At 43.5% G+C, this 14,006-nt stretch overlaps 1 protein-coding gene across 1 annotated transcript in view; it reads left to right on the top strand.

The window, feature by feature from the left end:
* The window catches only part of fcho2 (FCH and mu domain containing endocytic adaptor 2), a 239,153-nt gene that overhangs the window by 145,219 nt on the left and 79,928 nt on the right, over nt 1-14,006 (top strand). The window contains exons 18-19 of the mRNA XM_067982732.1: nt 8,377-8,433; nt 12,988-13,467. Coding sequence (XP_067838833.1) covers nt 8,377-8,433; nt 12,988-13,467 — 537 coding nt within the window. The remainder of the gene's footprint in view (nt 1-8,376; nt 8,434-12,987; nt 13,468-14,006) is intronic.

The following is a 14,006-nucleotide window of genomic DNA, read 5'->3' as shown; positions in this document are numbered from 1 at the left end:
ACTTTTTGTACACAGCTTGTTTCTCTGGATCTCTCTTAATGATTACAAAGAATGTACAGCACAGAAACAGGTCATTCGGTCCAACAGGTCCATGCAAGTGTTTATGCTCCACGTGAGCCTCCTCCCACCCTTCTTCATCTAACCCTATCGACATATCCTTCTATTCCTTTCTCCCTCGTGTGTTTATCTAGCTGCCCCTTAAATGCATCTATGCTAATCACTGTAACTACTCCTTGTGGTAGCGAGTTTCACATTCTTACCATGCTCTGGGTGAAGAGGTTTCCCCTGAATTCCCTATTGGATTTGTCAGTGACTATCTTATATTTATGGCCCCTACTTCTGGTCTCCCCCACAGTGGAAATACCTTCTCTACATCGACCCTATCAAACCCTTTCATAATCTTAAAGACCCCTATCAGGTTACCCCTCAGTCTTTTTTCTAGAGAAAAGAGCCCCAGCCTATTCAATCTTTCCTGATAGGTATAACCTCTCATTTTTGGTATCATCCAGTAAATATTTTTTGCACCCTCGCCAGTGCCTCCATATCCTTTTTATGGTGTGGAAACCAAAATTGTCTGCAGTGCTCCAAGTGTGGTCTAACCAAGGTTCTGTACAAGTTTAACATAACTTCTCTGCTTTTCAATACTATCCCTCTAGAAATGAACCCCAGTGCTTGGTTTGCTTTTTTTATGGTCTTATTAATCTGCGTCGTTACTTTCAGTGATTTGTCTATCTGTACCCCTAAATCCCTCTGCTCCTCTACCCCATTTAGACTCTTACTTTCAACTTTTGTGGCTTCCTTATTATTCCTACCAAAACGTACTACCTCATACTTATCTATATTGAAATTCATTTGCCAATTACATGTCCATTCTGCAAGTTTAGTAATGTCTTCCTGTATTTTGTTGCAGTCCTTCTCAGTATTACCTAATCCCCCAATTTGGTGTTGTCCACAAATTTTGAAATTGTACTTCTGATTACCAAGTCCAAATCGTTTATGGATATGGTGAACAACTGTAGTCCTTATGATCCTTATGGAACACCTTTTGTCAGTTGAGTAATTACCTTTAACCCCAACTTTCTGTTTCCTGTTTTGTTGCCAGCTTGTTATCTATTCTGCTACTTGTCCCCTGACTCCACATGCTCTGACCTTAGTCATGAGTCTACTATGCAGTACCTTATCGAAAGCCTTTTGAAAATCCAAATATATTACATCTACTGCGTTGTCCTTATTTACACTTTCTGTTACTGCTTTAAAGAATTCAATAAGGTTGGTCAAGCATGATCTTCCCTTTTGAAATCCGTGCTGACTATTCTTTATTATATTTTCGGATTCTAGGGGCTCAATATTAGCACCCGCGATCGGGTGCGTTCCTGGCGGGGGTTCCGAAAATCGGGGAATCCCGGAGCGGGCCGGGAGCCCGGCTCCTTCCCGCCCACTTCCGGGATCCCCACAGACGCGCTGACGTGTGCGCGCAGCCCCCGCATGCGGGACTCCCGCAGGCAATTAAAGCCGGCGGGGTGCCACTTAAAAGTATTTATACTGGTATTTCAGGTCGTTAACAGACCTGATTAAGGAGATATTTTACATGGGGTGGGATTTTACAAACAACAGGGACTGTTTCCCGTACTGGGGGAAACACTCCCAGTTCAAATGGACGTGTTGCAGCTATCAGCCTGTGGCAGCTGCAAAGGTCCATTTGACAGGTGGGGTGGGGGGAGACCCTCACTCATTGCAGGAGGCCACTTTGTCACTTTGGACGAAGTTTGGCCTCCACCACCCTCCTGCTAACAATAAAATTCACCAACTTGCACACTTATCCTGGGGTCCAGCGACATGTACCTACCTTGCGGACCCCCTCAGATGTACATCTTCCAGCTGGGGGCCGCCGTAGCTGCATTCATGACCTCCTCTGAGGGCGAACAGCATCACCGGCCTCGCCGTCCACCTCTGACACGTGGAGCTCCACAACACAGTGCTGTGACACATCCACCTGCACAGCAGGAGGGAGGGCAACGGCAGAGAGAGATGCGTCGCAGAGAGCACTACCCTCGCCACAGGGTCCACAGACCGAGGCTCAGCGTCTTGGACCTCTCTGAGCAGCAGTGCACACGGAGGCTCAGAGTCACTCGACATGTAGTCGTGGACATCTGCAGCCTCCTTCATGCCAAGCTGTTCCCAGCTGGCCCGAGCACCATCTTCTTACCTGTCACCCTCAACAACTTCTCCTCCGCATCCTTCCAGGGTGCCACCGGGAACATCGCCGACGTCTCTCAGTCGTCAGCACAAAAGAGTCCTGCAAATACACCTACACCCACTCTGCAGTGACACAATGGGTGGCATCAGTTGTGAGTCTTCATTGTGATCCTCAGGAAAGGGCATTATTGCACAAACCAGACAAGATTCGCAAAGACGTGGCAGTAGTGGTGCCAATATAATATGTGATGTGAGTTGGTCAGAAATTAAATAGAAGTAAAAACCATGACAAACCCTCTAACACCCTTGTGCATCCCCTTCATGCTCACAACACGTTTGCCTTACGCTTCCTACTGTGCACATATGTGATGCATGCCCTGTGGCTGCAGCACAGGTAGTGGCAGGTTGGGTGAGGCTGACCGTGAAAGAGATGCATGAGAGGGTGAGTATGAGATAGAGCCATGAGATTGTATAAGGATTGGGTCGAGTGGTAGTGGTGGGATGAGTAGTGGCGAGGTGAGTAAGTGCAGGTAAGATGAGGATGAGGTTTGAGTGGGTGTGAGGGGTGATGTGACAGAGTGGTGTTGGCAGTGCAGAAGGAGGTGTGGGGTGGGGGCAGTGATGTGGCAGGTGGAGTGTAGGGGAATGAGTAAGTGTACTCACTTTGGCTGACCTACTTAGGTCATTGGAGCGCCTCCTGCACTGTATGCAGGTGGGCGATATGTTGGTGGTGCAGGTGACCTCCTCTGCCACCTTGAGCCAGGCCTTCTTGGTGGCAGACGCAGGCCGCTTCCTCCCGCCTGCCGGGGGTAAGATCTCTGTCCTCCCCCTCCTCCTCACCCCATCCAATGATACCTGGAGTGAGGCATCATTAAACCTGGGAGCAGCCTTCCCCCTGGGCTGCTCCATGCTGTAATTTTTCCTATTTCTTGCAGCATCAGTCAGTGGAGGACTGCCCCTTTTAAATAGAGCTCCTCCAGCTGACAGACCTTATTGCGCATGCGCAGTCCGCCCGACGCGCAGCTCAGCAGCGGGGAACCCGGAAGACCAGGTAAGTGGATCCAATTATCCTGCGATCGCGCGCGGGGCAGACTGATTTCACCGGGCGCGTTACCCACGTGCCCAATAGACCCCCCGCCGCGAACCCGCCACCCTCCTAATATCGAGCCCTAGATGTTTCTCTATTACATCTTTGAGTATGAATTCCATTATCTTTCCCACCACCAATGTTAAGCTAATTGGTCTTTGGTTCCCTGGACTTGTTCTGACTCTCTCTAAATATAGGAATCACATTAGCTGTCTGCTAGTCCTCTGGCACTATTCCCTTTTCTAATGAATTTTTACATATATGTAATAGTGCCTCTGCTATCTCTTCCCAAGCTTCTTTTAATATGCGTGGATGCAATCCATCCGGACCTGGGGTTTTATCCTCTCTAAGTTTGATTGGTTTAACAATTATCTTCCCCCCCCCCACCTTTTCTATCTTAAATGTCTTTACATCTTTTTTGATCTCCTCTTCTAATGTTATGCCCACCATATTAGTCTCCCTGGTAAATACTGAAGCAAAGTAATTATTTAATATTTTTGCCATTTTGTTGTCATTGCCTTTGAGTTTATTGTGTGTATCCCTTAGTGGCCCTATCCCTAGCCTGATTTTTCTTTTGTTATTTATGTGTCTGTAGAATACTTTACAGTTTTTTTTTCATATTCCGTGATAATTTAATTTTGTGGTGGTTTCTTGCCTTCCTATTTGTTTCTTTGACTTCTTTCCTAACCTTTTTGTATTCCCATTTGTCATCCTCCTTTGTTGTCTACGTACTTAGTGTATGCCTTTTTCTTTATTCATCCATAATGGGTCGTTGCTGGCTAGTTTGTTCTTGCTTTTTAGTGGGATATATTTCTCCTGGACTCCGTTGATCACCGTTTTAAATGTTTCCCACTGCTGTCTGATTTCTTTGTTTGTCAGTAAATGTTTCCAGTTTGTTTTACTTAGTTCCATTCTCATCCCCTCAAAATCAGCTTTTTTCCAATTTATTACTTTGGTCTTTGTCTTAACCCTTATTTTTTTGTGATTGCTATTGCCTAGATGTTCCCATACACTTACTTCTCTTATCTGCTCTGGTTCATTTCCCATTACTAGATCCAGCAGTGCTTCCTCTCTCATTGGGCTTTTTACATACTAGGTGAGAAATGAGTCCTGCACACATTGTAAAAACTCTCTTCCCTGTACCCTTTTACCTACCTCTGCTTGTCATTTTATTTGGGGGTAGTTAAAATCTCCCATGATTATTATTCTATGTCTTTTACTCATTTCACGTATTTGCTTACATATTACTTCCTCTACCTCCTTTCCACTATTTTGTGGTCTGTAGTATAGCCCTATTAGCGTGATCGATCCCTTATCTTTTATTTCCATCCATATGGATTCTGTTTCTATCCTTCTGTTAATTCTTTCCCTTTTTTCTATTGCCATTATGATATCCCTAATTAGTACAGCTACTCCACCCCTCCTTCTTCCTTCCCTATCCCTTCTGGTTATGTTATAACCTGCAATATTTAGTTGCCAGTCCTGTTCTTTATGTAGCCATGTTTCAGTTATTGGGAGAAAAATGTACAGCATAAGTATGAAACAAATGGAACAATTGGAAGACTTAGAAATTTAGGGAATCGTAGTAGACAGGTCATTATCAATGTCCCGACAATTTCTTTTTTATTCATTCATGGGATGTGGGCGTCGCTGGCAAGGCCAGCATTTAATGACCATCCCTAATTGCCCTTGAGAAGGTGGTGATGAGCCACCTTCTTGAAGCGCTGCAGTCCGTGTGGTGCAAAGAAGTAGTTAAAGAACTTGATGATATAAAACTAGTGGAGTACAAGTCTACAGACTTTATACTAAGGCTTTACAATGCATTAGTCAGACCACACCTGGAACATGTATGAATGTTTGGTCACTATGCTACAAAAAAGTCCTACAAACATTGGAGAGAGTGCAAAGAACAGCAACCAGAATGACCCAAATGTATGGAGGTATTCTGAGGAACTTGAGCTCAGTAGACTCTAGAGAAGGAGGTTGAGTTGGACGTCAAGAGGACATCAATTTAAATAAATGAAAAGTAAATGTAAAACCAATATATTAGAAAAAATGGGGCTGTTTTCCTCTACTGATAGATCTGTTCTAAATGGATAAGAGCTGGTTCTAGAGGCAATCAAATTTTGTGGATCAGCTATTTGCATAATTATTCACAGATCCATGTGCGGATTTGGGCAGGTGTAGGGAGCACACTAGTGGTGGGAGTGGAGAAATGTGTGTAAGTGAAGTTTAAATGGTTGCTGCAATTAAAAGGAAGTGTCACAGTAGGGTGACAAAAATTCTGAAAACTTTTTTAAAAGGCTCAAAGGGCATGTCAACCCACCAACAGTCTTTAAAGGTCAGTAAAGGCTGAAGGGACAGGGGATTAAGAAGTGACAGGCAAAAATAGTGTGAAAGGAAACCCAAGGTACAGGCATGAATCTGCAGGCAAGTAATGGAGCAACTCAGCATCCCATTTTATTTGCTGGCTGCTGAAGTGAAGGTGGTGCTGCATCAGGTGGTTTCCCTCTATGCCATCCATGGCATCATCACCATAAGACCGCATTGCAGGGGGAGGTAGGCTTGAGGTTACAGCTGACTGGCGCCATCACTGGTTGTACCAGCCCTATGGTGCTTCTTAACAACAGCGGTCCTTATAGCAGATTGCACAGCTCTTCATCTGGCTTTCTGCTGACCCAGACCTATGAAAATTGTTCTCTACAGTTGCCAAGTAGGCACAACAGTGGCATCTTGGTGGGTGCACCAATGAGGCTTTGCAAACTGATAATCACCCTGGTATGTCTTCTTTCAAGCACTTAAGGCATATGCTGTGTTTGGGATGTTTCTGAAGAACCATCGAGCATAATGGTGAGACAGCAGTGTAATACAACCTTGCCAAGAAGGACCTGACTACAAAAATGACAGCATAACGCTTTATTGTTGCACAGTGGAAACTGCTTTCTCCTAGAACAGGGCTAAGGACGAGTAGTGATGTCACTTTCAACATCCAGACAATGTGGAAAAGCAATTAAAAGAGCTAACGATGTTATAAAATGTCGCCAAGTCAGTGGAAGGAGATTAAGCGGTTTATTAAAGTATCAGACTACACCGTTTAAAAAAAAAACTGATCAGTTTTTCTCACCATACAACATAAAAGCATACTTGCATTAGAAAGAGGACTGAAGGGAGCAACCTGAATGATCCCAAGTGTAAAGGCAATGAACTGGAGAAGCTTCAGTTTTACAATCTAGGAAGAAGGCAGTTAAAGAGGAAAACTTCATCAAAGTGTATATAGAATATTAAATGGCACAGATAATAAGCTCCCACCTATTACTTAAATTTATACTGAACAAGAAACCGAGGATATAAATGCTAATTTGTGAAAATTAAATTTAGAACCAATATCAGAACATCTAGGCTCTAAAAATCCTTCCCCCCCAGATTCTGCAAAACTTGGTAGGATCAGTGGTGGAGATCACGCCCTCGTGGATTTTCTAAGCTCTACTTGAAGACTAATAAATGTTTGAAATAATCTACCAAGCAAGGAAAAAGGTTATTTATCATAATATTCTAGGACAGTTAGTCCATCCCTTTAGTACACTGATTGGCCCTTTCTCATCCCTGACTTTGCATAATGTTCATTGCATACTTTGCGTAATGATGTTGGTTGAGGGATGAATATTGTCTTGGACAATGGTGTTCATCTCGTGAATTTATTTACGATTGTTTTCGTGCTATTTGAGAAAATGAAATTCCGTGCTGATTTTCTTTAGCAATAAATAATCATTACAGTTTCCGAGCGTTTAAGGAAAATAAATTTATTGCAACTTAACGTGATAAATTATTGGTCAGCTGTTGATAATCTGATCATTTCTACAGCAATTAAGTCTAGTTTTATTTTAGTATACAAACTTGGTCATCTGGCGATCGAGGGCCCTCCTAGACCATTCTTTATCAGTATGCCTACAAGCGCCAAGAAAACTAGGAAATTCCCATTGTTTTTAAAGGGGGCGGAGCTATATAATGAACTTTTAACTTTCTGCAAGGGTTTCTTACGAGCGACGAAAATGGCCTGGGAAATTAAAGCATAAAAATAGGGTAAATCATTTACGCTGTAATTTCCTGCAAATTCTGCACTAGAGTAATGGTGTTTGCCGGTGCAAGTTTTCAGGAAATTTTGGGCCATAATTCCCTGAAAGTGCAAGCGCAGGTAAATAAAGCCATAAAAAGGAATAAAATTTTGGATTTTATAAATAGAGGCACAGAGTACAAAGTGTAATGATGAATTTATACAAAACATTGGTTAGGCCACAGAGTACTTTGATGCCATTTATATAATGGAGCACCACAGTTTCAGGTGCTCCATTATATAAATGGCATCAAAGCCATAGGGCGTGTACAGTATGGATACACCAGGATGCGGGATGGGATGGGGAAACTATGGTAATGAGCAGAAGCTTGAGATGCTGATATTATTTCCACTAGAGCAGAGAAGGCAATGAGGAGATTTAATAGTGATTTTTAAAAATATGAAGAATTTGATACAGTGAATAGGGAAAGATTGCTACCTCCGGCTGGAGAATCAGGACTAGTGTTGATCAATTTAAAATCAACACCCTGTATGTGGAGACAGGTTAGGAGAAATTTCTTTACACAAAATTGTTGGAGCATGGAAAGCCTTGCCACGGGGAGTGGTTGAGGCAGCGAGCATTGCATCTCTTAATGGAAAATTGGATAAATATTTGAAGCAGAGGCAGATAACAAGGCTATGAGGAAAGAACAAAGCAGTTGGATTAGTTTTGGATTGCACTAACTAAGAGCTGGCATGGACACAATGGGCTGAATGGCTGCCTCCAGTGCTGTAAACTTTATGGTTCTATGGATGATGGACACTTGTTTGACTGTGGCACACCTCAATCAATCTTGTGTCTAGCCCACTTGTTGAGAACAGGGCAGTTCTTAATGGGAAATGGGAATAATGCTCCATGCTCTGCATCTTAAAAGTTTAAAACTTGCTTTAGTACTGGATTTTAAAAATTAACCATGCTGGCAGTATATTTCATTAATTACTTTTGCTTTCGTCTTCTTGTTTTTCTTAACCTTGTTCCTAGCTTTTCCTTTCCTTCCAGTCAGTAACACTTCTGAGGTACATACGGTGCTTGCTTCAGGTAAATAAAGCGTATTGAAAAATTGTACAGTTGAACATGTGTTTTATGACCCATTATCCAGCAAAGTGGTTTTATAAAGGGAAATTGGAGACCAGTAACCAAGCTTTTATAAAGGCAACAGAACAGTACACCTCACTAAGCTGTATAGCTTTGAATTTTTTTTAAGTAGCTTGTCGAGGTGTCTTCAATAAGAAGTGTCTGAGTAATCTCAAATTAACTATACATTGGGCTCGATTTTAGGAGCGTGTTTCCGGCGGGTTACCAGCGGGGTGGCCCCGAAAATCCCGATCTCCGGTCACGTGACCGGATCGCGACGAAATCCCGGCCACTCCCGGGTACCGCGCTGACGTGCGGGGCTGCGCGCGCAAGCCCCGCTGGTGGGAATCCCGCAGGCAATTAAAGCCAGCGGGGTTCCACTTGAGTGTACTTAACTTGCTCGTTGTGGTCAGTTAATGAGCTGAAGCAGCTGTCAAAAGAGGAAGTGTGGGATTTTAGGTTCAAGGCAGTGAGTTTCCCACACTGGGGGAAACAGTCTCCCTCCAACCAGGCGTGTTGCAGCCAGCAGCCTGTGGCAGGTGCCAAGGTGCGCTCCACGGGGGAGAGCCCTCACCCACGCAGGAGGCCACCACGTCACATAGGGCAACCCCTGCCCTCCACCACCCCCCGCCAAGCCAGAGGACAGATCGACACGAAACCGCAGCCCCAGTCCGAGGAACCGCACACCTACCCTGCACAACCCCTCAGACCAACACCTGCCAGTTGGGTGGTGTGTGGAGACCCTCGGAGGACGAAGAGCATGACCAGCACCAGCAGCCTCGCAGTCCACGCCGTCCGCCGCAGAGACGTCGATCCCCCCAACACGGTGTTGTTGCACGCCCACCTGCACAGCAGGAGGGAGGGCTACCGCAGAGAGAGACGCGTCGCAGAGGGCACTACCCTCGCCACAGGGTCCACAGATCGAGGCGCAGCTCCCCGGACCTCTCCGAGCAGCAGTGCACAGGGAGGCGCAGATTCGCTCGACATGTAGTCGTGGAGATCTGCAGCCTCTTTCATGCCGAGCTGCTCCTGGCTGGCCCCAGCACCAACTGCTTACCTGTCGCTGGCAAAGTCACCACTGCCCTCCACACCTTCTCCTCCGCATCCTTCCAGGGTGCAGCCGGCTACACCGCCGATGTCTCTCAGTCGTCTGCGCGGACGAGCCCTGCAAATACACCTGCACCTACTCTGCAGTAACACGATGGGTGGCATCAGTGGTGGGTCCTCATAGTGATACCCAGGAGCGGGCATTATTGGACACAACGGACAGGATTCGCGGAGACATGGCAGTGGTGGTGTCAATATAATGTGTGCTGTTTGTTGCTCTGAAATTCAATATGGGTAACACCCATGACAAACCCTCAGACACCCTTGTGCACCCCCTTCATGCTGACGAGACGTTTGCCTTACGCTGCCTACTGCACCTATGTGATGCATGCCCTGTGGCTGCAGCACAGGTGGTGGCAGGTTGAGTGAGGCTGGCCGTGAGGGAGATGCACGAGAGGGTGAGTATGGGATGGAGCCATGAGATTGTATGAAGATTGGGTTGCGTGTTAGTGGCAGGATGAGTACTGGCGAGGTGAGTAGGTGGAGGTAAGATGAGGATGGGGTGTGAGTGGGTATGAAGGGTGATGTGACAGAATAGTGTTGGCGGTGCCGAAGGAGATTTGGGGTGGGGGCAGTGTTGTGGCAGACGGAGTGTAGGGGAAAGACTTTGTGTTCTCACTGTGGCGGACCTACTGCGGTCATTGCAGCGCCTCCTGCACTGTATGCAGGTGGGCCATATGTTGGTGGCGCAGGTGACCCCCTCTGCCACCTCGAGCCAGGCCTTCTTGGTGGCAGAGGCAGGCCGCTTCCTCCCGCCCGCCGGGGGGAAGATCTGTGTCCTCCCCCTCCTCACCCCATCTGATGATACCTGGGGTGAGGCATCATTAAACTGGGAGCAGCCTTCCCCCTGGGCTGCTCCATGCTGCAATTTGTCCCATTGGTTGCAGCATCTGTCAGTGGAGGACTGCCCCTTTAACTAGAGAGCCTCCAGCTGACAGATCGTACTGCGCATGCGCAGCCCGACCGACGCGCAGGCCAGCGCCGTGGACCCCGGAGGAGCAGGTAATTGATTCCTATTAGTGGGTTGCCTGCTACGATCGCGTGGGCAACCCACTAATTTCGCCGTCCGCGTTTTCGATGCTCCCGGAGGACCACCCGCTGGGAACCCGCAGGCCTGCTAAATTCGAGCCCATTGAGACTACTTACAAGCTGCTGGTTTAACATTAAAGATAATGAGAATAATTGTGAAGTAATACCACCTTGCTAATTGGCATGCATAATGCTTGGATGCTGTGTGTTAGTTTTGTCTAGGGAAATATAGCCCATTTCTGATTTTTTGAAATGCCTATTTAGTATTACTTGCTTCATATATACGTGACATGAAAACTTGTATCATGATGTTTCATGAATTCCAGGGTTGTGCAATATATTTAAATAAAATAGGCATGGCATTTTGTTAGACAATCTTGGCAAGAATATTTGACTTTTCACATCATTGCACCCTGCATTTTTTTCAAATAAATTGATAATTGAAGAATACACATAATAGTGCATTGCTTCCTGTTAATGGAGTTTCAATTTCAACAGCATTACTATTAATATAACTACTTTGCTATTACTAGATCAAAAGCAAAATACTGCGGATGCTGGAAATCTGAAATATAAACAGAAAATGCTGGAAATACTCAGCAAGTCAGGCAGCATCTGTGGAGAAAGAAACAGAATTAACCTTTCAGGTCGATGACCCTGGCTCAGTACTTGCTTAAAAACTGTTTAATCTTCACCTTCCAGTTCTGACGAAGGGTCATCGACCTGAAAGGTTAACTCTGTTTCTTTCTCCACTGATGCTTCCTGACTTGCTGAGTATTTCCAGCATTTTCTGGTTTTATTTGTTATTATTAGGTTGCTAAATGCTTTGAAGTAAAATTTTATCTGCAGTAGACCCTTGTTATAAATCTATTAATTGACGTAGAGCTATACAACGTATATCTGGGGATAAATTGCAAGGCATTTGTACATATGTCCAATTTTATGTAGTAATTTAGTTTTTTTTCATTGCGTTCTGTTAAATGTTCTACTTTAATATTCCTATGAATTCGCAGCTTGGTCTTCTGCAGCCCCGATCACCTAGATATCTCATTCTCCATTTATGACCCGGTCAAGTCACAGCATAGAGACACTCACACAATGCTATTTCTGATGTGACCCTGATTTCATTTCCATTGCTCAAATAGTTTGCATATATTTAAAAACCTTACTTTTTTTTAGTCGCTAAATAGCTGAAAATCTGCCAAAATACCAACAGTGTTATCTTGTATGTATCACCTTACTTGTTTTCAGGCTAAATCTTTGCCTATTCAAGTTATTTCAAATTATTACACTCATTGATATAGACAAGGGATCTTAGTTTGAATCCTGTCAGGCTTTATTTAAAAACACAAACCTTTAGCATCGGGGAAATGCTTCAAAGTTCTTCACAGGCCCATTTGCAGTTTTAGGTGAGATGATTCTGAAATTTACATCTTGAATTGTCAAATGAACCCACTCTGCAGCATTTTGGAGGGAAACTAAAGTCTGATCAATGAAAGTAGGAAGAATGCTGCAGAACCTGTTTGGAGGAGCAGTCAAAAACACAACACTTAAATACTCTTTTTACTTAGCCCACCATTCACTGAACTGTTAACAGTATTTTTATAGTGTGCAGCAGCTATTGATCATCATGTTTACTTTGATTTTCTAGCACAGGTCTCTGTGTTGGAAATTCAAATGAATAATTGGAAAGCGAAAAGTGGTACCCTGGTACCAAATCTTTGGCTATAGTGAGGTTCTACTACATTAGGAGAACAATTAACTAATCTGACACTTTAACCTATCTCAACTAAGCAAATTCAGAATGGTCTGTCTGTGTAATATTGGAATGTTAGAAGTATAATGACAAATACCGAGGACAGCCCTGGTTTTCATTTTTTGTTTTAATTTGTTGACCTTCACTGTATTAAAGCATTCTTCAGTTACTCCTTCGTTTCTTGTTGTGATTAGTACTTTGAACCTTTAAAGGAATACATAATTCTGTTTTGCTCTTTTTCTGTGTGATTTTTCTGCTAGCTAACTGCCAAAGGTGTGAAATATTAGTTTGATACTATGATATCATTTCTTTAAATTGGGTAACAGACATTAATACATTGATCTCTAAATCTATACCCAGCTCATTGATATGCTATGACTATATTTTATTTTTTTTAAGTTTAAATAGTTGCATAAGTTTTTAAAAATTGATACCACCTACAGTCCTCTATAAATTGTTTAGTTCTGAAGTTTGTTGGATGCTACCTATAGCCCTCTTTTAGATTGCTTAATCCTGAAGGTTGTAAAAGCACCTCTTCAAGATGACCATGCATACAGTTAAGTTAATATTACACACCTTTTTAATGCATATATTTTCCAAGCTTTCAATTTTTCCTTTTCCTTCAGCTGAATTAACATGGCATGAAGGGAGCTCAACTTTCTCAAGTCCTATTTCACCATGGGGTGTAGAATATGAGTCCTCAGTGAAGCACCAGCCAAGCTGTGAGTCTAAGAGTCCTAGTCCTGGCTCAGGTTTTAGTGTAGCAGCAATTTTAGAGACTTTAAATGGTCCTTCTCTCGTTCCTACTTCACGGAGTCAGTGGATTTCATTTAATGATGAACTAAATCCAAGCAAACCTTTAAACTCAGAGTTGAAGGAACCAACACAAACTAAAACTCCACCAAACTCCAATCCTCCTGTGGCCTCTTTTCAGTTGTCGTCTTCCAGCAGCACTTTTGATGACCAAAGTGACCTTCAGAGTGATTTTACGGGCAACAAGAAATTATCCGTTGAAGAGAATGACACTGGATCAGAAAGTTTTCCCTTCTCTGCAGCTCAGCCAGTGGATGTTAGTTTAACACCTATGGTTACTCCTTTAAATAATGGTATGGCAAGCATGATTTGTACAACACTGTGTGCTTAATATTTTGAGCTGTGAACATGGCTTTTATTAACAATATCTTCTTTATTTTCAAATGAAATAGCTTGGATAAATTTCCCTTAACCAGATTGTGCTTCAATGTACTTGCCTCATACATATGTGATTACACTGACTATGCCAAGCTATTTTTATTTAATCTGCAAATTTTGTAACTTTAAAGCTGAGCTACTAAGAATAGCATTCTATCTGTGATAACAGGTTAGTGTGATTTGCAAATAATCTAGCACCTTCAATCCTTGTCAGTGTTATTTGGGGTCAGATAACATGTCAGATGATGTGTACATGTACTGTCTTACACTGACCATGAATTATCGGGGGAAATTAGTTTATTATAAGGACCAATAGTTTAAAACTTGGAAGTCGAAAATCACATTATGTTTGAGTGCCATTAAAATGGTGGAAGAAATACAAGATAGTAGATGAAATTATGGTACAATAGACTAACATGTCGCTTCACTTTTAAAAGTAAGATTTTAATCCAGA

The sequence above is a fragment of the Heptranchias perlo genome, chromosome 4 (genome assembly GCF_035084215.1).
Source record: "Heptranchias perlo isolate sHepPer1 chromosome 4, sHepPer1.hap1, whole genome shotgun sequence".
In the NCBI taxonomy this organism is placed as follows: domain Eukaryota; kingdom Metazoa; phylum Chordata; class Chondrichthyes; order Hexanchiformes; family Hexanchidae; genus Heptranchias; species Heptranchias perlo.
Note: the sequence above shows the minus strand (reverse complement) of the source record. Positions and strands in the feature narration are given on the sequence as shown.